The 23,733-nt window shown below is 61.1% G+C and overlaps 1 protein-coding gene across 2 annotated transcripts; it reads right to left on the bottom strand.

The window, feature by feature from the left end:
* Nucleotides 1-726: 726 nt before the first annotated feature.
* Nucleotides 727-22,287, bottom strand: BCORL1 (BCL6 corepressor like 1). 2 transcript variants are annotated; one of them, XM_051630488.1, is made up of 14 exons: nucleotides 22,182-22,287; nucleotides 14,856-14,994; nucleotides 12,269-12,359; nucleotides 9,458-12,022; nucleotides 8,991-9,156; nucleotides 8,716-8,796; nucleotides 8,135-8,557; nucleotides 6,422-6,645; nucleotides 6,126-6,332; nucleotides 5,869-6,035; nucleotides 5,536-5,681; nucleotides 5,162-5,239; nucleotides 3,285-3,438; nucleotides 727-2,148 (listed from the first exon to the last, which is right to left on the bottom strand). In XM_051630488.1, exons 2-14 carry the CDS (start codon nucleotides 14,939-14,941, stop codon nucleotides 1,872-1,874), a joined length of 4,665 nt encoding a protein of 1,554 aa, XP_051486448.1. In that variant the 5' UTR covers nucleotides 14,942-14,994; nucleotides 22,182-22,287; the 3' UTR covers nucleotides 727-1,871. The 2 variants fall into 2 exon arrangements, with proteins under 2 accessions (XP_051486448.1, XP_051486447.1); XM_051630487.1 differs by lacking the exon at nucleotides 22,182-22,287 and having other exon boundaries at nucleotides 14,856-15,158.
* Between the last annotated feature and the right edge of the window lie 1,446 nt (nucleotides 22,288-23,733).

Raw genomic sequence — 23,733 nt, 5'->3', positions numbered from 1 at the left:
CTTCTGGGGCTCAATGGCTTTCTGCAATGATTCACTTCTTGTAACATCAAATCCTTCCTTCCACTCGGGTTACGTTGCCCTTGTCCCTGCGAAGCCTCCGATGCTCCGTGTTCACCACTCCTGGTGGCAGGAGCTTCTGCCTTTGGTCTTGGCTCTGAATGTCCCGATGGCCTTTTGCCCCAGGCTGGCTTTCTGAGGCTGGGTGAGAAATTAATTGTGCTGTTGAAACAAAACACTTGCAGATAAAGGGGCTGGATGAGCAGCTGAGAGCACGAGAGCATGTGTGCGTGCATCCGTGTCTGTCCCTTGCTCCCACCCAGGGCTGACACTGCGGGAGCTGTTTTGGGGTTCAGGTACTTCCTGGACACATTCACAGGCTGGAACTTGGTGCCATTGGAGGGCACCTGGGCTGAGGAGGGGGGGGAAACAGCTTTAAAGTAGATCTTTCATGGCACACTTCAAAGAAAAGAAATAACAAATCCAACCCCAGCAGCACCTCATGAGGCCCCTTTGCCCCCACAGGGGTGAAGCCAGACAGGGACTGGCTGCCCCAGAGCTGCTGGACAGGGGCTGGGAGGGGCAGCAGAGTCTCCCCAGCAGCTTCTGGCTGGATGATGCCTGAGGACAGGCAGCCCTGGGCTCCCCTCACCAAGCCACGGTGCAGGGAGCCCTTCCTGCAGCTGGAATCCCACACGGGAGGAGGAAGAACAGGCAGGAGACAGGGGGCCTGATGCAGGTTTTTTCTGTACATCAGTGTTTTTGACACCACAGCCTGTTGCTGCTTTATAATAAAACAGAAATCAGAAAGAGCAACCAGAATACACACCCAAAGGCAAAAAACCCTCGGCTTGAACAAGGTGCTGCCTGGCCCCCCTGGGAGGGGAGGCTAACAGCTGGGAGTCCAAGGGGAAGGGGGAAACACCTGCCCTGGCTGGGAAGAAACACAACACAAAGAAAAAATGAACCAACAGAAAAAAAATCATAATAAAATAAAGCCACCCAACGCTCCCGCTGCGGAGCAGGGCAGAGCCAGAGAAACCACCATTGTCCCGTCCTCAGTCCTGGTAGCACCTGTACAATAAAACTGTACCGTCCTGCCCGCTGCTCCCAGAGCTGCCCCTGGTGACACGGGAGGGGACGGGGGCAGGACCAGGCCCAGCAGACACGGCGCGGGGTGAGGAGGGGGCTTCGAGGGACCCCGGGGCGGGGGGCGACAAGCGGCCGGGAAGTGTGGGGTGCACTGGGGAGCAGCAGCACGGATGAGATGGAGGAAGGAGCCCGGTGAGAGGATGGAGCAGAGGGGCTGGTGGGCTCCAAAGCTGAGGGAAGTGATTTATCCCCAGGCTCAGCTGAGGGGCCCCCGAGGGCTGTGACCCCCCGGGCCCCGCGGCGGCCGGTCCGGGGAGCACCAGCCTCGGGGAGGGCTGGAGAGGGGCTGGGGGAGCCCTCGGCCCCCAGCCCAGAGCTCACCCTCACAGTGATACAGACTCAGCAGAAAACAAAGGAAACATTACAAATTAAATACTAATTAAATAAATACTATGGAAGACGTCGGGAGGGGGAGGGCAAACAGAGGGGCGCAGTTCCGCGGGGTCAAGCGGGGAGGGGCCGTGGCACCCACCCCCCCTGGCTGCCCCACGAGCTCCATGTGGGGGGCTCCACCGCCCAGCTGGACGGGGCCGATGGCTGCTCGTGGCCAAGGGACCCTGGGAAGTCCTTGGAGGCCAGGGTCCTGTCCCCAGCTGGAAGGAGACCCCGAGGAGAGGGGGGCTGGCTGGCCAGAGGCTGGGGTCCCTGCTGCTGGCGCTGGGAGGGCTGCTTCCCGTTGGTCCTTATTATTGCCTCGTGATGCAGGGAGCGACGTGTCCCCGTCAGCTGCTCCAGGCCTGGTATTCCACGGCCGAGCCCAGCAGCTGCAGCAGCTCGGGCTCGTAGTGCACCAGCTCCACTGTCTCTGCAGTGCCTGGTGCTGGCTCGGGGCTCTCCTGCACCTCCTCCTGCACCAGCACCTGGCTGAGGGACACCTGGCGCTGGAACTCGGCCTTGGGCAGCGCGGCGATCTCCAAGTGCGGGAAGCGGGCCTGGAATATGCGGGAGGACAACTTCAGGCGCTTGAGCACGTCGGAGAAGAGGAACCAGTTGCAGGGCCTGTGAGGATGGCAAGAGGAGGGCAGGTCAGGGGTGGAGGGGTCCATGGGGACACTGCCCACCTCACCACCGCTGGCTCTCCCCTCGGCACAGCGAGGTCCAGGCAGGGTTCTCTTCATGATCCCTCTCCACAGGGTCTGGACAGACCACATGGGCGGGACCTCGGCTCAGGCATGCCTGGGTTTGGTGGCTGCTTTGCAGGTCACCTCCTCTCAAAGCACTCAAAGCAGGCCTGGGACAGTGGTGTGACAGTCACACCTTCACCACTGTCCCAGCAGCCAGTGCTCTGCAGGAACATGAGGAGCTGGACTTTGAGAGCTGCACCTCTCCAGACCCCGGCTGTGGCCCTGCCAAGCCCTGCTTCCAACCCAGCATCTGTGATCCTGGTGAGAAGGAAAATCAACATCTGAGATGCACCAGCTGCTCCCAGCCTCAAGGAGCTGCAGGGACTGATGTGCTGCCCCTGTGAACAAGACCACAGAAGGCAGGCACCAGCAGCTGACACAAACCAACCATCCTGGCTTTACCTTCTCCGTTCTGTTTTAAAGCAAAGTCCTTTCTTAAACCTCTCTTTTCCTACACCAAAGGGGTCCTCCTTTGCTTGGCTCCTCAGACTTTCTCCTCTCTCCAGGCCAAGGAGACCAAAAAAAGTCTATGCAGTGCTTCGCCATGAGACGGTATACAACAGGGAGTGTGCCACCAGAGGCAAGTTACTGCCCCAGCAGCAGCAATTAAATGGTTGGACTTGATGATCCTAAAGGTCTTTTCCAACCAAAATGATTCTATGATTCTAACTTGCTCCTCCCATGGAGGATGCAATGGTTCCATTCCACCCTGTCTCAACCTGCAGAACAAGGATAGAGGTGTCTCCTCCTTGCCTTCAAGATCTACAGGACACAAGCACCACTTGTGCCCCATCTCCTCAGCACGTAGGCAGCTTGGGCTCTCCATGCTTCTCAGGTAGGCATGAACTTCCCATGTATAGACACCTGATGTTACCCCTCCCCTGGAGGACAGCCCCAGGCTCTCCTGAGCTGCTGCTGCCCTCAGGAGCTCAAGGGCTGTTCTGTGAGCTCCCCCTCCAGCCCATCCCCACTGCCACCCAAACCCTCTCTGCTCCAGGAGCAGACACTCACCCCCGAGACACCGACACTTGGAGGTTGTAGCTGGGCAGCAGGGGCTTGTCAGAGAACTCAAACATGAAGTCGTCTGCTTCTTGCTCCTCTTCCTCCTGGTCTGAACTTCCTGGAGGGTTGAGCAGAAGATCGCACCCGATGCTGTCCTTCCCCTCTGCAACAAGAGGAACAGCCATTGGCTTTGTCCTGCTTCCCACCAGCCAGCGCTCACACCCCCGGGCAGAGCTGGGCCACCAGCCCAGGCCACCACACAGCTCAGGACATCACAGCCACCGCGAGAGACACGTCCAGGGGCTGGTCCTGCTCCCCCAGCCCCTCGGCTCGGAGGAGCGGAGCGAGGCTCCACCGGGGGGCTGTGTCAGGCAGAAGGAACATCCTGTGCCACAGGAGGCCCTGCCCGTGTGCAGCACCAGCCACACCTGGCAGCAGGACCCCCAGGCACAGCCCCCAGCCCCCCAGCACAGCTCTGCTCAGCCCCCACAGAGCGAGGGAGGCACCGCGTGGTCCGGAGGCTTTGTCTGCAGGGATCCCGGGAAGGATCCTGGGCCCGGAGCCGTGGCAGCTGCCAGCAGGTCACCTAGAGGCTGTGCCAGAGCTGTGTCCAAATAGGGAGTGCGGGGCTGCACTGACACAGCCAAAAACCAGCCTGATCTCAGAGGCCCTGCACATTCTGGCTTGAAGCTGGCTGCTCCAGCAGGTATCTGAGCTCCAGCCCGACCTGCTTCCACAGGAGAAGAGCTCACTTGATCCATAAACCATTTCAAGATAGTTACATTTACTGTTCACCAATCTGAACAGCATCTGCTGAAAACCAGCTTGCTGCCTGGACTTCATCAGCAGCAGGTATCAATAGCCCTGGGTTTTCAGAGTGTTTTTGTCCTGCTGAAATAATGCAGGGTTAACTCCAAAAAAATTCCAGAAAATAGAGTCTAGATCCTACAGAGAGAAGTCAGGCCAAATGTGCTGGTAAGCAAATAAGCCAATCATGCAAAAGTTCAACACCAGGCATGAGAGAAAAGGCTGTAGAGAAATCTCATGGTGTGCTGCATGAGACAGCCCCGGGCACCATCCTGCTGCAGACACAGCACCCAGCAAGGACGTCACTTCCATGGAGAGACAGCAGCAGAGGACAAAGACATGGGCTCACACAGGGACTGGGGAAAAACACTAAGTTGTTCCTCAGTCCTGCCAAGGGAAAAAAGTTCCTAAGAAACAGAAAAACAGGGTGCTTAAACCTTCAAACCTTACTGTAGAGCAGGACAGCACCAAGTGACAGGAACATTGGTCTGATGTCACTGCGGGGCAAAGCTCAGGCACCACCGCCGGAAAAGCTGGAATTCCTTGAGTAACCCAGGGAAAAATAATGGGATGTGGCAACAATATGGTCCAGTGTCTACCCTGGAAAGTCTTCTCCCCCAGGCCTGTTCCTGAGCTCCAATGAAGGCTGTGGCAGCCACGAGGACACCCTGTACCCCTGCCGAGCAGCAGGGAGACAATCAAGAACAACAGTACAAGTCCCAGGTGTGGAACAGAGTCCCTGGGACTTTGCCTGGGACCAGAGGAGTGCCAAGTGCAGGACTCTGATGACTTTACCACACTCAGACCTCAGAGGTCCCACACCCTGGTGTCCCTCATTATCTTCTGTCCCCTAGAGATTTGCAGACCTGAAGGGAAACACGAGCAATATTCCTGCCTCGAAAAACAGAAACAGATTGAGCAGGGGCCTGGGATTTCTCCTCCACCCTGAAGGACCTGCAATGTTTTGGGCCACAGCTGGTGGACCTAATGGAGAGGGAAATGTTGAAGGACTGAACCACTGACAGAGGAAAACTTCTCTGCTGTACTGCTGTAAACAAAATGGCACAGGCTGAACTCACCTAGGACAGAGCTGCTGTAGAAGTCCCACGCCGTCCGAGGGTCTCCATCAGAGCGCCCCTGGAGATCCGAAAGGTAATCTAAGGAGGAAAAATGGAGAGGGTTACTGCTTATCTACTGGTCAGGCATTGTGGCAGAAGGGGTACCCTCACTAACAGCATCAGGACTTGGGCAGAGTAGAAGGCATTTGGAAAACAGTCTATAATTCTGTAATCAAAGACTGGGTGGTAAAAAACACACTCGTGTGACAGGAGAGAGCTCCAACTGTTCAGTCACTGCTGCTCCAGCACTTCAAGACCCTCTGAGCCCCTGCTGTGGTCCCGTGTGTGCCGGGCAGGAAGGGTGGAAGCATTCCCACCCCAGGCTGAGCACCTACCGCAGAGGAAGCGCTTCATCACGTCGCTGGTGGCAAGCTTGATGGCTGTCTGCCCGGAGTAGGTGGCCAGGGTGGGATCAGCACCATAGGAGAGTAAAAGCCACATGGTTTCCAGGTTGTCATTTGCTACTGCATCATGGACAGGCCTGCAAGGACAGAAGCATTGGCAGAAAGTGAAGAGACCGGAAGAGTTCTCAGAGAAAATGCTCTGCTGTGGGTTCAGGCCGATGTAGTGGTGACTGACGGCTCATCCGGAAGCACAAGCCCCATCCCCTGTCCCCCCATTCCCTGTCCCCCAGCTCCCTGTCCCCCCAGGCCCCCTGCCCGCCCTGCCTGGTGCCATCCTGGGCGCTGCAGTTGACGTTGGCTCCGTGCTCCAGCAGGATGTGCAGGATGTCGACCCAGCCCCGCGCGCAGGCCTCGTGCAGCGCCGTGTACCCGGCGTTGTCACGGTGGTTCACGTCGCTGCTCTTTTTCTGCAGGCAGTAGAGCACCACGTCCTGTGGGGACGAGAGCATTGCCAACACTGTCAGCACCAACCCGGAGCAGGCGGCCTGGGGGACACAGCAGGAGAGGGCACCAGACCTCACCTTGTAGCCCAGGCGAGCTGCTCGCTGCAGAAGGGTCTCCCCTGCGTTTTTGTTCACAATCAGCCGCCGAGCTCCAGGAGGAACGTTCTGGGTCGTGGGCAATTCAGGGGAACTCCCTGGGCTGACCCGACAGGACTTAGAAAGTGTCCACAAGTCCTGGGGCTTCTTTGGAGGACGCGTTTTGGGCTGGTTCCAGCAGCCTTTCCCCTGGAAAAGAAAGGAGCACAACCCCTTGGAACATGTGGCCATGACTTAGGGAGTCCCCTTCTCTCTCCCCGCAGCAGCCCCAGCCATACCTTCCCCTCCTCACAGAGCCCTGCCAGGTGCTTGGTTTTACATTTGCGCTTTCCTGATGGTTTCTCCAGCTCTTCTTGGGCAGGAGAGCTGTCAGAGTGCTCCAGGAAGAAGCCATTCCGAAAGTCTGGGCGCCCTTGGGGCTTGCGGGGTGACGGGGAAAGGCGGCTCCGCAGCCGCAGCTCCGCGCCCTGCGCCGACTCCTTCTGCTTCCGGTGCCGAAAATCTAAGGAGAAACGGGAATGAGGAGCTTCCCCTGAAGTTGTGCAGCACACTGAAGTTCCAATTAATATGCACGCAGGTAGGAAGCACCAGGATGCCTCAAGGGACATCCAGTCTTTTCTTCCTTGCAGGACACAGAGCTGAGCTGCAGGGCTGCTTGGTACGGAGCCCTGCGCCATGTGCAGGGACAGGAGCTTCCCTGAAATAGCAGCATCCCCTGGGAAGGGCACGGCAGCAACGGGAAAACAAGTGGGGATGAGAAAGTCAAGCCCTGTGAACATATCACCACCCGGACCTGTGTGATGCCAGAGGGATGATGAGTGCTGGAATAAAACAGGTTACAAGGGATGAGCCCTGCGCAGACCAAAGGACAGAGGAGGCACCTGCACCCAGCCCTGAGGAGCCCCAGTCTCTCAGGTGTGGGTCTCTCCACAGCTTGAGGCTCTGCTTGGCAACAAGGATTTTGTTTCATTTCTAAGGAAAGAGCCAGGAGATGCTGCAGCAGGTTAGTTCAAGGGATCAAGAGGATAAATTCCAGGAATGAAACTACATCTATATGGACACTGCTGCCTCCAGAGCCAAGGCAGGTTTTGTACATCTCCAGGAGCAGCATCTTCAGCTTCCACGTTGTGCTGAGACCCTGGATTCTCTGCATCAAGCACCACACCCAACTTCCACTCCGGACTTGCTATTGCCAGGAAGCAGGGGCCACGGATCTCACGGATCTCAAAAATAGTTTGGCCAAGACAGCAAGATACCAGCCTTGCTTCCAACAGCCTCAGACTGCAGGGACAGAGGAAGAAGGACAGAGACTGGAACCCCTCAGGGACACGCAGAACAAGCAGTTTTGACCTCAGGGCCAGGGCAGTCACGGGAGGACAGGTAAGAGCAGAGGTGGGACCCAGGCAGGTGGCACAGCGGGCTCCTCCAGCACAGCTGCGTGTGCCAACCACACAGGGGGCTTCTCCCTCCTTTGCAGACACTTTTACCACTTTGTTCATCCCCTCTCTCTTGTGCTCCCTGGTCCCTGGTCCAAGCTGACAAGCTACCTCAATAAAGCCAGACAAAGCATAAAGAAGCCCATTTGAATCGTGACAGCTCCATCTCCCTCTGCTTTAGCCAGGAATGCTGAACACTTCTCCCAGGGGTCCACACTTGTCCAGAAATATTTCACTGTGCTACCCCATTCGATTTTCATTTTCCCACGCTCTCTGTCTTAATCTGAGAGCAAGATCAGTATCTAATTAGCCACACAAGCTGCTGTTTCCTACTCCAAAATTAACTGTAAATATTTTTGAAAGAAGAGCTGATCAACTGAAGCAGCCCATGCTGTGGACACCAAGCCATTAATAATGATGGAGCTTCATCATTACAAAAAAACACCAAACCTCCCCAAATCCCCCCCAACCATAATTTAAAAAAAGCAGCAAAACAAATACAAAGCAACATGCTGGTCTCCAGCCTGGTTCCAGAACCCCCTTCCCAGATTGTACCTGCTTTGGATTTTCGCCGCCTGTGGGGGTAGCCCACTCGCTCCTCCTCTCGCTCAGTCAAATATTCCCCCGTCTGGTATTTCTGACTTTTCTGTCGTCTCCTTTTTTTCCTTTTGATGTGGCTGTCATCGTCCTCCTCCTCATTGGGCTCCCACAGCTGCCTGGGTGACTCCACTCTCCAGGGCAGCTCCCGGGTCCTCCTCGTGTAACAGCTGCTCCTCTCAGACAGAGACCTATCCCTGGCCTTGCGACTGTGGCAGCGTGATGTCCTGTGGGATTTTCGCAGCTTGCGACGTTTCAAGGATGTCTCCTCCTCCTCTTCCTCCTCCTCTTCCTCTTGATCCTCCTCCAGCAATGGTAAAATCTCCTGACCAGTCACATCACACTCTCCTGTCACACCAGCAGAAGAACCAGCGATGTTTCCTGCAGGAAAGTGGGGTTTCTAGGTGAGAAAAAAGCCAAGAGTATCTAGAAGAAAAACCCGGCGAGGCAGGACAGAAGGCAGGGACAAGGCCACGTGAACAGGGAAAGGCTCACAGGCCACCCAGGACCACCCCCTGGGCCCCCTGATAACAGCTCACCCGACTGACTGCGCGTCCGGCTGCTCAGCACCACCGGAATGAAATCCCGAAAGTTGTTCTTGGGCTTCTTCTCCAGGGAACCTGTGGGGAAAAGCCAGCCTTGAGAACTGGCTCCAGAGATCTGCACACACACCTCTGGGCAGGCCAGTCCCAGCAGCTCCGCTTTGGATCCCAGCCCGCCTCGGGAAGCCACGGCGGCTCCAGGGGCCCTCCAGCTGCAGGAAGAGGCGGTTTGGCCCCGGGGAAGGGGGACCCGATGCCCATCACAGCAGTACCTTCCTCGTGGCCGTCCCCGCGGCGTCCCGGCGACGGGCACTCGGCCCTGGCCGCCCTCCGGCGCTTGCGCTTGGCCCGCAGGCCGCCGTGCTCCCTGCCCGCGGCCGGGCCCGCGCGCCCCTCTCGCTTGCCGAGCTCGTGCGGGCTGTCGTGGTGCTTCCGCCACTGTCAACACAGGACACAGGCTGAAGCTGGAGCTGCCGACGGACCGAGCTCGAGTAGCAAAGAGGGAGGAACAAAACGCCCCCCCCCGCCCCAACTCATCCTCCCGCTGCCCTCCCGTGTTTTTGACACCACGGATCCATTTTTGCTCCAGACACGGGCACGCTGCCCCCTGCCAGGTAATGCCGAAGGGCAGGGGTGGAAAGCCCTGCACACCTGACGCCCTCCCCTCAGAGCTCCCTCCTCACCCCCAGCCTCACCTGCCAACCCTTCCCCAACCCAGCAGTCCCCACCTCCCACCCACCTTCCGGCCATGCGCGCTCCGGCTCCCCGACTTCCCTGGGGAGCCCTCGCTGTCCTGGCCTTGGCACTTGAGTCTCTTGTGGGCCTGCCGGGCGTCCCCGCCGTGCGGCCGCTTGGCCTTGCAGCGCACGCTGCCCTCCTGCTTGATTTGTCCCCCTCCCTTCAGCTTGGCCTCGGCAAAGGCCTGGGGAGCAGCCCCAGCTCGCAGGCAGGTGACAGAAGCAATGGGCACGTCGCCCTCCACTCGCTCCTTCTTCACCCGGCACAGGTCCACCTGGCGCGCGCACTTGGGGGGCTCGGTGGCCGGTGGCTCCTGGGAGCCCTCGCAGCCCTGACTCTCCGTGGGCATGGCCGGTGCCTCCGAGACCACCCGCAGGCCCTGCTGCCCCGCCGGCAGGTCATGCGACAAATACGTGGCTAACACTTGGTTCTTAGGCTTTGCATCCAGCTGTTTGAGGCTACAGCTCCCCTGGGGAGCCTCAGTCTGCGCACTGCCCTCCTTACTGGAGTCAGGCTCTGGCTGATTGCACTGTTGACTCTTCTGAGGGTTGTCCAGCTTGCCCTTCCCACCTTTTGTTTCCAAAGCGCTGGTCTGAAGAGCTGGACCTGCATCCAACGGGACTGGGTTGGCTGGCTCCTCATATAGCTTGGGCAAGGGCCGGCAGCTCTTGCTCTTGGCTGCAGCTTCCCGTTCCTGAGGTGGGAGCCTGGGCAGCCCCTCGGGCAGGCTCTGGGGGGCCGTGCTGGACTCGGCGGGTGGCACGCTCGGGAACATCGGGAGCTCACCTGCCCCAGCTGGCTTGCAGGAGCTGTTCTGGTTCGGGGGCAGCTGCCCCGTCGTGGAGATGCCAATTGAAAGCAGAGGGGTTTGATGATAAGGAGACCAGCCAAGAGGCAGAATCTGAGGGCTGGAAGGTTTTCCATTCATGGGGCATCGCGGGTACACAGTTCCCTGGCCAGGATTCCAAGTGGAGATGTCCTTGGACTGACACAAAGGAGCTCCGGGAGCAACTCTGCCATGAAGAAGTCTCTTGGCAGGATCCTGCTGTCCTTCCGTGCTGACCTGGTTGGCTTTCTTCCCGCAGGGAACACCGGTGCTGCGAGGCTCTCCCTGATCGATGATGGAAATGGGCTCCTGCTTGGGGAGGTGGCGCGGGTCCCTGCTGAAGCTGACCCCAGGGTCCTTGCTGAGCAGCAGCGAGGCAGGCACTGGGTTGGCCACACCGACGTAGGTGCCCGGGATGGTGCTGATGAGCGTGGTGTTCTTCACCCAGGAGCCCTGCTCACCGTTGCGCAGGAACTCGGGGAAGATGACCAAGGGGGGGGTGTTGCCGAGGCAGGAGGTGACACTGCTGCCCGCCGCCTGGGCCGCGCGCTGGGACTTGGACAGGACGGTGGTGAGGAGCGCTTTGCCGCTGGTGTGCACGGGCGTGAGGATGGGCATGGGGGGGGTCTTGCGCTGACTGGGCGGGGGCAGCTTCTGACGGTTGGACTTGGAGGAGAGATCCAGAGGCATCTCGCTGCACTCTGGAGAGGTGACTGTCTCACGCTCCAGCTGCGGAGGGGACTTCAGAGGAGAGAGCGAAGTGGCAGCCCCCGCTGCGTGCGGCTCGGGGCCCGGGGCTCTGGCGTGTGCTCCAGTGCTGGTGCCGGAAGAGGGAGCAGCATTCCCACAGGATGCTGGCAGTGGAGGCTGGCTGGACGAGAGGGAAGGGCCAGCGGTGGACGGGGCAGCCCCCTCAGCAGCAGCCTGGGCACCGCTTGTGCCCGAGGGTGAAGGGCAGCTGAGCTGGTTCACCTCCACAGACACCACCTTGGCGTCTGAAGCCAAGGGCCTGGTGACGGAGAAGGTGTAGGGGTAGGAGCGCAACTCCGGGGAAGCGATGATGCCCGGCAGGCAACGCTCGTGCAGGTAGGAGGGCAGGACGGGGAGGGTGAGCGTGGAGGAGACCCCCAGGGTGGCTGGGAGCGTGGCCACGCTGAGCGGCTGCCCACAGCTGGGCGGTGGGATGTACACCAGCGGCTGGCTCGGGCTCAGAACCGCTCTGGGCTGGAAGGACAGGGGCATCTTTTGCATAGCAGGGGCCTGAGACGTGGGAAAGCACACTCTGTTCAAAGCAAAAGTAGCAGGAGTGGAGGCAGAGGTGCTGCAGCTGGAGACGACCACAGACAATGTCCCTTCTGCCAGCACGCCTGGCCCTTGCGCTCCGGCGCTTGGGGTGGTCTTCTCCTTCCCAGCGGGCTCGTTCTCTGGAGCTGTGGAGCAGGCTGGAGGAGCATCAGCCTGCTTGTCACTGGGAGGATCTGCAGGGGTCCAGGCAGCATCAGCACCACTGCTCTCCTGCTCAGCAGCTCTGGGGGCAGCAGGCTCCTGCCCTCTGCCATCCTCCTGGCTTTCTGGAGGGGCCAGAGCTTCATCTTTCACAGTCTTTGCTGCACACTCCAGGTTTGGGTTGGGATCAGGTGGATGCTCTTCCAGTTTGGCCCCAAGCTTTTCCTCCACCTTGCCATCAGCATCCAGCCCCTGGGCACTGCTGCCACCACCGCTGACTGCTGTGAGCTCCACCTGCAAGAAGAAGGGAGAATGCTGCAGAGCTGTGCAAGGGGTCCTAGGGGAGCCAGCAGGACCTTTTCTCGAGCCCCCGCCAGGACACAGAAGCAGAAGTGGCTCTTGCCAAATTAGAGCGTTGCTTTGCCTGGTGCACCTGGGTGCACCCCTCTGGAGAAGGAGCCCACAGGACCCTTCTCTCACTTGGCCTGTTCCGCTGGGAAACGGCCTTCTTGGACCCAGAGAGGCAGGCAAGGAGCTCACCTTGGAAAGGCTGCTGCTGACGCAAAACTCCTGAGACCCCAAGTGCTGGGAGCTGCTCGTTTTAGACTCCTCATCAGAAAGGGGGGCTCTCCTAACCGAGGAACAAGACATAGCATTATGAAACCCCCAGGATCCCAGAATCCCACCCCTTCCTGTCCCCATGTGGGACAGCAGAGCAGCTGGCAGCCCCAGAAGCTCATCCCCACAGGTTTCATGGCAGGTACTGGCTGCTGCTGGCCAAGGAGGTGAGGAGCACTGCTGTGCACTGCAGTCCTCCCTCTCCTAGAGCTCTGCCTGCTGGATAGCATCTCCTCACACAGAAACATCCACCCTGAGGCTCCCATGGGACCAACAGGGCTTTCTGCATGGCCCAGCAGCCCAGCTCCACACCCCCACTCCTGTCCCCTCCACTTCCCGTTCTGCCCCAACACACGTTTTTCCAGTCCTGTCATCCTCTGAGCCCCATCCTGCTTGTCTCTTCTTCCACAGGCACCTCCATCTCCCAGGCATGCTCACTCCCTGCCCTAGTTCTTCCCAGCCCAGCCCTGTGTTCTCCTCCAGCCTCAGGTGTAGATGTCCCTCCAGCACCAAAGCTCTACAGGCCCAAGATCTCCATGATGGGAGCAGCAGGTGTCCACAGCCCCCCCGGTGTGCAACGTCCTGCTGTATGCAAGTTGGACCCTTCCTCTTTGGAAGTGTGGAAAGCCTGGATTCATAGAATCACAGAACGGTTTGTGTTGGGAGGGACCTTAAAGACCATCTAGTGCAAACCCCTCTGCCATGGGCAGGGACACCTCCCACCAGCCCAGGCTGCTCCAAGCCCCATCCAACCTGCCCTTCAACACTGCCAGGGATGGGGCAGCCACAGCTTCCCTGGGCAACTTATGCCACTGTCTCACCACCCTCACACCAAAGAATTTCCTCCTAATATCTCACCTAAATCTCCTCTCTTTCTGTTTGAAACTGTTAACCCTCATCCCGTCACATCACACCCATGAAAAATGTCCCTCTTCAGAATAAAGATTGTGAATTCCATGGAAATGGGGTGCCCTGAGGATACGGCTGTCCTGATGATCCGCAAGAGGAATGCACAGCAGATAGCACTCATGTGCTCAGTGCCCTGCTCTAGACTCTCCTGTCCCACCACGGGGATGGGTCTCTATGGGTCGTTCAGACCGGCTGCTGGTGCCAGGATTAAACAGCTCATCTCCCGTTTCTGCCCATTAAATTCCTCCTGGATGTGCGGGAACAGACACAAGCTGTGGCGAGCAGCTTTCTCCTTGGGCTCCCAATCCCCAGCACCGGGACCCCACTCACGGCTGCCTCACCAACCCCGCAGTGGCACCGAGGGGCTCCTGCCCGCTCCGACAGGGCCCCCTCCAGCCTGCGCTCCCGGGGCTGAGCGGGGACCGGGCTGTGCGGGGACCGGGCTGTGCGGGGACCGGGCTGTGCGGGGGCGGCCGCCCGGGCGGGGCGCGGGGCGCGGGGCGCAGCCCGGGCCGGACGCCAGGGGGCGGCAGAGCGCAGCGGCGAGCGGGGCTGGACAGCGGGCCCGCCCGGCCCCTCCCGCCCGCGGCCACCGGCAGGGCCGGGCCCGCCCCGCCGCCACCGGGCCCAGGCCCTGCCCGCCCCGGGGCAGCCCCGGCCCGCCCCGCCCCCGGTGCGGGCTCCTGCAGCCGCAGGGGCCAGCCCGGCCCGCCCGCACCGGCTGAAGGCGGCCGCGCGCTCGGCTGCAGCCGGGCCGCTTCGCCTCGCCCCGCCGCGCCGAACTTGAGTGTTTATTGTAAGCCAGGAGCTCCGAGCGGTTCCGGAGGGGCGGACGGCAGCGCCATCCCCAGCCCTTATCTGCGGGGCGCAGGGCGGCCCGCGCGGCTGCTGGGGCTGGAGATGAGCGCCGTGCCCGCCCCGGCTCCCGCGCTGCCGGGACTCGCCCGCAGCCCCAGCACCCGCAGCACGGAATGACAGGCACGCGCTGCCTCTCGGCCCCTAAAACTTCTCTGGCTCCAGCCAACGTGCTGAGCAGACGTAGCAGCCTCAAGGAAGCCACAGACTGGTCAGATTGGAAACCAAGACCCCAGCGCTGCGGGAACGGAAAGGCGGTGCGGAGCCACGGGGCAGGCCAGGAACTCGTCTTGATCGATTCTGCCTCCCAGCCACTAATCCTCCCTAATCTCCCATTTGGTGGCATGTCACAACTCTCCCATCTAATCATTGGGTCTGCACTAACCCTCCTGGGTCACCAAAAGCGGCTTGGCTCGCAGCGGGTCAAGCTCTCTCCCTCCTCTGGCAGCTAAGGGCACAGGTCTGGTGAAGCCAACAGAACATGCAGACAACTCAGCCTGGTCACACACCAAAACAGCTACAGACAGGCCAGGGTTCCCCTGCAGAGACCTCCAGCACACGAGATATGGGGACCACCACAGATGTGGCCATTTCACCACACCCCCATCCCCTCCCTGCTGCTCGTTCTCCCCTCAAGGCATTTTACAACCTGGTAGGAACGGGCTGAGCCAGCACCAGCTCCCTTCCCAGCCCCCTGGTGCCCTTTCTCTGCTCCCCCCCTTCCCACGCCACCCACGCACCTCACCTCTCCTCGTTGAGGCCACACATGCGAATCCGCTCTGTGCTGGTCCAGTTGTGCACCCCGCTATAGAGAGGTGCTGTAGAGATCATGACAGCTGCTCCTCACCCACCGGGACCTGCTGGGGCTCGAGGGGCCACTCTGCCTACAAAGGAGAAACAGAGGATGGGTACCTCTCCCCGGGATGCTCGCATGCAGCTGTGCTTCAGAGAAGGTCACCCCCAGCTTTGCTGCCAGGCAGACGGGGCACAACCCCCACCATGCTGCACATCTGCCTGGAAGAGGGCTAGGGAAACCAGCAGCGCCTCGGGATGGAGTCCACAGCCCACTCATCCTTGTATTAAACCATGCTATTCCCAAAAAGCCTCTGGATGCCCTGAGAGTTTCACACAGGCACCTTCACACACATATGCATTCCTTGAAAGATTCCTCCACTTTTCCTCTCCCTCCTGAAGCACCTCCAGCACCGGGTAGTGATTGGCAAAACAGCTTTACCCAAGGTCTGTTAAAACGTTGGCATCCCCAAGGCTTCATAGGACCTTCTTAAACCAGCACGTGGCCAGCTCAAGGGGGAAAGTCTCAAACAAGGGGGCAGCTGGGGGATCCTGGAGGGGAGCAGAGGTTTGCAGACAGTGCCATCAAGTGATTATCCCCTCCCTCTGTCAGGAAGGTGCTGGTATTCAGCAGAGTTACGTGTGGAAAACATGGGGAAACCCAGTGATTCGTGAGCATCCAAGACGCACGGTTGGCTGGGTGGAGCTTTCGAGGGAGAACGTTGCAGCCAATCGTGCAGCACTGGGTGTTCAAGCATTAAGGCAGCTTTGCTGCTCAAGTCGTGTCAGGGAAACGGCAACGGAGGAAGAGGGGATCTACTGTGCTAACAAGTGGACTCGGTCGAACCGAGTAGGACTGACTGCAAAAGGCAAAGAAAGGCTGTCAAGGAGGTTCTTGGTTCACAGGAAGACTGAATACCCGGAGGTAAAGCAGGCACAGAGCCACAGCAACGCTCTCGGTGTAGCAGGTGAGAGTGGCAAGAAGCTGAAAGCCACACGTGACCCCAAATCTCCATCGGTTTTCTTTTCCCTGACAAACCCCAGGCGACACAAGCTCAGCACAGGACAAGAAGCAGCTTGCACCGTCGGCTGATGCCGGAACGAGCAGTGCAGGGATCTAGTAGCTCAGGGGACCGAGCCCTGGGATCGAACGACTCCTCTGAAGTGCTGTGTGTCCTCACCTTGGCCCAAACGTGCCTGTGGGGATCCTCCGGACGGAGAGGGCCGGGCACAGAGGGGAAGCAGGGGCAAGGCAGCCTGTTTGCAAAAAAAGACTCATCTGCACGTACGAGGGCACAAGCGAGCAAACAGACCACGGAAATGAGAGGCCAGGAGATGTGGGGGAAACCTGCTAAAACACACAGTAAGATGGAAGAAATACTAGATAATGAAGGGAGAGTGGGGCAGATGGTGAGACGGAGAGCAGGGTCATACCCAAAGAGAGTGAGAGGTGGCTTGGAGCAGGAAGGGGAGGAGTCTTTCGGTGCTTGGAGAGAAATGCAACATAAAGGAAATAGGGGAACAAACAATCTGCGGGGATTTCACCATCTTAGGCTAAACTGAAAGAAGGGGAGGAGAAAGGTTCTGTCCCTCAGCACAGCAGCAGGACAGATGTTTTGGGAGAAATGAGAAGGGACCTTCTGTGCCAGGGGGACGGGGCCACACACGGCTGCGTGGTGTGGGACGGGAGCTGGAGCCCCAAACAAGCACAGATCAGGCGGGACCTGAGAACAGGTCTGGCAAGAGAAAAGTGGTAACAGGGTGGTGTGAGGGGCTGGGAGAAACAGCACATTTTGAGTAAGAGCTGGTCAACAGAGGAGGCCACGAGAAGAGAGCTGGGAGGACGTAACAACAGAGATAGACACTGTTTCATGAATTCTTGGCCTCTCTCCTCTACGGACGACGTGGGACACGTGCCAAAGACAGGCATTTCACAGGGAACGAAGAACAGAGGAGAAAAAGAATCAAGATTTCAACGAAGAGGAGGAATAAACCAGGCAGCAAACAAGAGACGTGGTCTCAAGCACAAACAGCAAAGGAACAGCATCCTTAAGAAGGCGGACCAGGAAGTTTAGTGGGAAAGGCAGGGATGAGCAGCCTCCCGCTGCAACGCCAAGCCGGAGCCAGCTGCAGCCTCCCCGGGTCACAACACGCCTCGAGTCGGCACAAGGAAAGGAGCAATCTCCCGTCTACACTGGTGCAGCTTGAAGCGACTTTAAAGGGATGTAATTAAACTAGCAGGAACCCCTTGGAGAACACAACTAGGGCATGGTTTCACATGCCTGGCTTCAAGCAGAAGAAGCTGTTGAAGAAACTGTTTTAGCCCTTCTCTCCCCTCGCCCCTCCGACTGTGGCACTGAACTGGTGCAGTGTCCCAGTAAATTTGACCAGCAAGTTGATCTCTGTTTAAAACCTTTTTTTTTTTTCCCCTGGGTGGACTGGTTTAACCCATACTAGCTCCTAGATCAGGTTCACCAAGAGGGAGAGAAGGCACAGCCTGGCACAGAATCTGCTAAATCCACAATGTCTGCCAAAGGAAGTGTATATGAAACCACAGTATTATTTTGATTTAGCTAAATAGGTGCCCAGCCAATTCTAATTAACTCCAAAGAAAACTAGCTGAGAACAGGGTAAGAACATCAACACAGAGTTTCGCGTGGAGAAGCTCATCCTGTGGTATTAAAGCTCCTTCACCTCTGAAAACAAAACGTGCTCGAAGAATTGCAAACACAAAAGGTGCCCAGCATGTTCACCTCCAGCAAGCCCTGGGAGAGGCTGTCAGAGAAACTGACACGGTGAGTTAAAGTACAGGGTTATTTTGTTCATTAAGGCAAAATGTCTCATCGTTTTGCAAAAGCAGAGACTGCTGCCCTGCAAACCAGTCTCTTCCAGGCTCCAGAAAGAGCAAAGCAGGTATTTTCCCTGTAGAACAAGCATGCTTTTACTCAGGTAGCAATGACTTAGCTACATGTGGATGTTCCCTTAGATTAAGTCAAGAAATTACTCTCTCTTCTGAAACAATCACTATACAGCTGATGGAAACAAGTTTCCTGAGATTAAGTTCATCAGGAATGGATATTTTCTAATAATTATCTCGACAAATCCTCCTGGCACTAAGAATCCCAACAGCACCAGGACAACTGCAGTCTCAGCCCTGGTGGAGCTGAGGCTGGTGAGACATGCTGCTTCCACCTTCCTGCTCCCATGCAGCTGAAGAGAATTCAGCCCGTGTAACCTCTGTGTCCTGGTAAAATCCCCCTGCTCCCCAGCTCTCAGGGATCCCAACTGGAGCTGCCTGAGGTGAGGCTTCCTAATGAAGTTTTCTGCTGCAATGCTGCACCTCGCACTCTCACCCCAGCGCTGATGTGGCAAAGGGGTACAGGGGTTGCAAAGTACATTTCCAAGCTCTGCCCCCTCCCCCAAATACCAGCGATGCCTCGGCTGGATCCATTCCCTGACCTGACTCAAGGCTCAGTTTCTGGAGCACTTGCATTAGAAAATACATAGAGCAGCTTCTCAGGGCTGCCACCAAACTTCCAGCCACAGGTAGTGAAGAGCTTGTTTTTTTACCAGAGGGTTTGGTGCTGTCAGTGTTTGCCCTACCAAATGTCACATCTACATTGCCACCAGGTCTAACCCACCTCCCTACTGCTCTGACCTGGTCAACCAGAGCCAGGATCTCTTACAGGTGCCCACCTCCAGGGCAGCTGGGCTGGACCCAGACCTGCAGGTACAGACAGGGGCTTTCCCCTGTTCCCCACAGAGACACCCTGTGCCAGCCACTATTCCACAGTGTAAACACATTCCACATCAGGACCACGCTGCCTTGACTCCCCAAGAAGCTTTTCACCCATCTTCTTGCTCTGTACACTTCAAATACTAAACCAACTTGGATTTCAAGACACCTGCCTTCCTTCTCCCCCATCCCAGCACCTCTGTCCCAGGCGCACCCTGCCTAGGCAGCCAGGAGATGACAAGGACTGAAAGGCCAGCAGCCAGCCTCCTAAAATCCCCCAGCACAAGGCTTCCCTCCCCTGGCCCCGCGGCTGCGTCACATCCCCCAGCACAGGTGGGAGAGCAGCTGGGGTTCAGACGATGCACAAGCTCCCCCGGGGCCAACAGCAGCTTCACCTTTCCTCGCTGCACAGGGTGAGCCTCGCCAGGCCCAGGGCCAGCTCCAGAGGTTGGGAGGAATTTGGTGCAGCTGGGCAGGGGAAGCCACACACTCAGCTGGGCTCAGGGCCCCTCAGGGACATGGTGACACGCTGCCCATCCACAGTGCCTCCTTGCATGCCGAGGAATGAAAGGGAAACTTCCCAGCCTTAAGGTATCAGAAAGGAGAAAGCCTGGCACATCCCTTGGCCGCGAGATGGGGAGGACGCGGCCGCTCGCCTTCGCCTGGTGCCGCAGGGCTCCTCGGCAGGCCGGGAAGGATGCACTTTGACCCTGGAAACACACCCGCGGGAGGTACCTTTGTCACATTCATTCCCAGGGAGCAGTGAAACCTCGACGGCAAGGGGATTTTTTTTCCCCAGATGGCTACAAAAAAACCTACGTCAGCCACTGGAAATCGAAGCGGGATTTGGAGCACATCGCCCGCGACCCGGCTGCTCCAGCGGGAGCCGGACAAGGTGGCACGAGCCCCTGTGGCTCCCACAGGCCAGGAGGGAATGGTCTGCATCACCAGGAATGGTCTCCTTCACTTGCCATAGTTTGTTCACTTCGGCAATCTTTGTTGCCATTAGTAACACAGGCAAGAAATTATATTTGTTTTCATATGTGATTGTCAGCGTCCGTTGGGGGTGCAGAGGTCCGGAGCGAGCGCCGGTCCCGAGGGATGCCGAGCAGGGCTTCAGCTCTGCCCATCGCCTCGGGAAACCCCTGCGCAGCAAACTGCTTGCCAACAAAACATTTAAAAATTAAAAAAATCAAATCAGAAAAATCGCGCCTGTCCTCTCACAGGACGCACCACGGGCAGGGTGCACAGCGAGGGGGAAACCTGAGGGAGAAGACTGGGAAAACAAAAAAAGAAAGGAAAGAGTTTCTCTAACGTTACATTAACCACTCAGGCAGAGATCAGAAACTGTAGTGGAATTGACCAGGAACAACTAGTGCGGAACAACACCCAGCACGGGCAGGCCAGGCCAGCCCCGCTGCCCGGCAGGGCGGGCGCCGGTGCCGGGGGCGGGTGCGGGGCCCGGGGGCGGCCCCGGCTCGGTTTGGGTTTCTGCACAGCAGCCCCGGCCGCTGCGGAGCTGAGCCAGGCTTTGCCTACACGCATTTGCTTAAGCTGATTTAAAGACACAGTAACAGCACGAGTAATTATAGATACTCAGTGCTATGAATCGGAAATAAAAAAGGGAAAATCCATCCCCACCTAACAAGAAAAAAACCCCACCCAACAAAACCCAAAACAACACAAAGTTTGCTGCAGGTTGTAACAGCACGTCCCCGCGGCGGGACGGCTGGTGTCACCTCGCTCGACACAACCAGGCTGTCCCCACCAAATCCCACTGTCGCCAGTTGTTAAGGACTGGTAAAAAGAGGCAGGAAGGGCGGACAGCGCCAGAAACTGTTGTGTCTGAGATGGCAGCATCGCCCGAAACACCGCAGCGGGAGCGGGGCCGGCACGCCACAGCCCAGCCATCCCAAGGGCAGCTTCCTTCTGAAGGCCAAGCCACGCCAGAGCCTGCTCCCCTTCCCCAAAACACATCTCCAGCCCCAGGTGACAGTGACAACGCCAGTGGCCTCAATGGGCACCTCGCAGCCTCCAGCTGCCACCAGGACCGGCTAAACCCAGAGGCTGGTGATGGAAAGGGCAGGGCAGGGAGGGGTGACACAGACACGGCAAAAAAGATGCAGACAACGGGAAAGGACACGGGAGGTCCCGGCCATTCCCTGGCACCCGTCCCCCCAAACCCTGGCAGGGCGAGCAGTGCTGGAGCACGGATGCTATGGACAGAGGAGAAACTTGTTTTCTCTATTTTAGCCTGGAAGACCTTCTCCCGGTTCCTTTCTGAACAGGCTTCACCCCTGCTGGGATGCAGGTACAGATGCCACTCACCGAGGAACCGGTACCGACCCTCCACCAAGGGAGGGCGGCAGGAAGCGCCTGCCCGGTCCTGCCGCTGCCGACCACCGCCCCGGGCACGGGCAGGGGGCCCAGCCACCCCCACCAGCCCGGCTCCGGGCTCAGCGGTGCGGGAGAGGCACCGCCCCGGCCCGCACTCCCCCTGACGCCGCGGGGCTGGGGCCGCCGGGGGGGGTTCCCCTGCCCGAGCTCTCCGCGGCACCTCCCGCTCCCCGAGCCCCGGCCCACGGCCACAGCCTCGTGGGACGGGAGGGGGGCGGGCAGAGCTGCCCGCCACGGGACGCGCTTCGCCCCGCAGCTCCAGTGGGGGCCAGGCCCCACGACGCTGCCCCGCGCCGGCTCCCGCAGCCCCCCCGGCTCCCGCAGCCCGCCCCGGCCACGGCTCCCGCAGCTTCCCCCAGGCCCCGGTGCCCGCCCCGGTTCAACAGTTGCCCCCCCGAGGCCGCTCCCCATCGGAGCGTGGAGCCTCCGTGGCCGCTCGCCCCGCAGCCCCGGTGGCAGCGGCCGGGTCCCCGCGCTGCCGCACCGGGGCAGCCCCGAACATGGAGGTGGCGGCGGCGGCGGCCGCGCTGCCCCCGGGGAGGGCTCTTCCGCCATCGCCCGGCGCCCGGCCGGCCGGCACCCGGAGCTGCTGTCGGCGCGGCCGGCCCCGGGCACGGCGGCCGCCGGGGCAGGCTCGGGCCACGCCGCCAAACTCCGCGAACGGCCGGCGCCGCCGTCCCGGGAGCGCTGGGCTACGGCGGCCGCCCCGCCCCGCCGCCCCGGGACCCCCCGCGCCGCCCCGGGAGCGGCAGGTGCCGCCGATGCCGGTGGCGGAGCCGCGGTGAGAGGCAGGGCAGCGGCACGCCGCGCCGTCGCGGGGCAAGGAGCGAAGCCCGTCGCCGTCGTCGCCCGCCCGACGCCCCCCGGCCCGGCGCTGTCAGTGCCCGCCGTCCCCGCCGCTGTCCCGCCGCAGGACGCTGCCCCCCCCACCCCCCCCTGCTCCCCCACCGCCACCCTCGGGGGTGTCCCGGGACCGTTTCCATGGAGACCCCTGTCCGGCCGGGCGAAGGGGGGGTCGGGCCGTCCGCTCCCCTCCGCCTCCCCCCCCGGCGGTGGGTGCGGGGCCGCGCGGGCCCGGGGTGCCCGGGCAGCGGGGGCCGGGCGTCCGGCGCGGGGCGGCGGGGCGGAGGAGGGGCGGGCACGCACCTGCTTCCCGAGCCGTGCGGGCGGCGGGGGGCGGCGGGCCGAGGCGGGCCCCCTGCCCGAGGCGGCGGGTCGGACACTGGGCGCTGCGAGCGGCGGTTCGGCGGCGGCGGCGGCGGCGGCGGCGGCGGAGACACTGGCAGCAGCAGCCGGAGTGTGAGGGCGAGAGCGAGCCGCCGCCGCGGGGGCTGACGGGAGCTGCAGTCCGGCAGCCGCCCGCCCGCCGGGCCCCGCGCCGCCCCGAGACTACAGCTCCCGGCGTGCCGTGCGGCCAGCCCTGCCCGCGCGGGGGGGCTGTGCGGAGCCAGCCGAGTCCGGAGAGGGAACGGGCGGGCGGGGAGGGAGGGAGGGGGCGAGGGAGGGGGCTCCGCGCCCGGCACAGCCCGCGGGAGGGGGGCGCGGGGGGAGGCCGCTCCCGCCCGGGGAGGGGCCCGCACCGCTCCGTACCTCCCGGCTGCACCGCACGGTGCGGTACGGGGGGAGCCCCACGCACACCGCACACACACCCGACCCCGCACTGGGGCACCGGAGCCCGCACCGGGAAGCAGCGCCCGCTCCGCACCGGGGGGAGGAGGATGGAGGAGGAGGAGGCGGAGGCGGCGGGGGCGGGCGCTCGCTCCACGCCCGGGCAGCGGCTGGGCGCCCGGTAGCGGGCAGCGCTTGGACGGGTAGCGCCGGCAGCGAGCGCGGAGCCCGCAGCCCCGGTGCCCGCCGCGGGGGGGGTATCCTCGGGCGCAGTCGGGCCGGCGGGGCGGGTGCGGAGCAGCCTTGCCCGGTCGAGGTGGGCGAGGGGCCCCCGCCCCGGTGATGGCGCTGGGTTCCCGCCCCCCCCCCCCCCCCCCGCCCCGGGCCCGGTGCCCCGCTGGGCGGGCAGCCCTACGGGGCGGGAGCGACCCCGACGCGGGGGTCGAGGTTCTCCCCCCGCGCCATGCGGGGCACCGAGCGGCATCTGGAAGTTTCACACCGGCCCCCGCCCGAGGCACCGGGGCCCGCAGGCCTGGTGGCCGCCGCACCCCAGTCGGGGCGGCCCCGGCGGTGCCCGGCCGCGCCCCCCGGCCTGCTCCGTCCCGGCCGCCTCACACCGGGCCCTCTCCGCACCGCCCCGGCCACTGACAGCCTCGCCCGGCCCGGGGTTGCGCCGCCCCCGGCCCCCGCACGGGGCCTCGGGGACCGGCAGCCCCGCAGCGCCCTGTCGCGGGCACCCGCCGCCGGTCCCCGGCCCTGCCCGGCCCCGGCCCTGCCACGCCGCCCTGGGCCGTGCTCCGGCCCTGCCCGGGCCCCGCGCAGGCACCGCCCCGCTGCCCTCGCCCCTGCCCCGCTGCCTGACACCGGCAGCCCGGCCGCTCACGCAGCCCCGAACCCCGGCCTTCCCTTCCCGTCCCTCCAGGCCGGCCCCCCGCTCCCTAGCCCGCCCGCTCCCCGCCGCGCATCGGCAAACCCGGCGCGCGGGGCGGGGGGGTCTTCCCCTGTTCTGCACAATACGGGTGGGCAGGGAGGAGGGGAGGGCTGAATCCGCCCCCCCACCCCGATCCCGGGGGAAACGTGCAGCTCCGGC

This window comes from Apus apus, chromosome 12 (assembly GCF_020740795.1).
Source record: "Apus apus isolate bApuApu2 chromosome 12, bApuApu2.pri.cur, whole genome shotgun sequence".
Taxonomy (NCBI): Eukaryota; Metazoa; Chordata; class Aves; order Apodiformes; family Apodidae; genus Apus; species Apus apus.
Note: the sequence above shows the minus strand (reverse complement) of the source record. Positions and strands in the feature narration are given on the sequence as shown.

Coding starts and splice junctions, on each gene's coding strand:
- BCORL1 (XM_051630488.1), bottom strand. CDS start 14,941: ATGATCTCTACAGCACCTCTCTATAGCGGGGTGCACAACTGGACCAGC. Junction 6,646..8,134: donor GCGGCGAAAATCCAAAGCAG/GTACAATCTGGG, acceptor GTTTCTCCTTAG/ATTTTCGGCACCGGAAGCAG. Junction 5,682..5,868: donor AGCGCCCAGGATGGCACCAG/GCAGGGCGGGCA, acceptor CTGTCCTTGCAG/GCCTGTCCATGATGCAGTAG.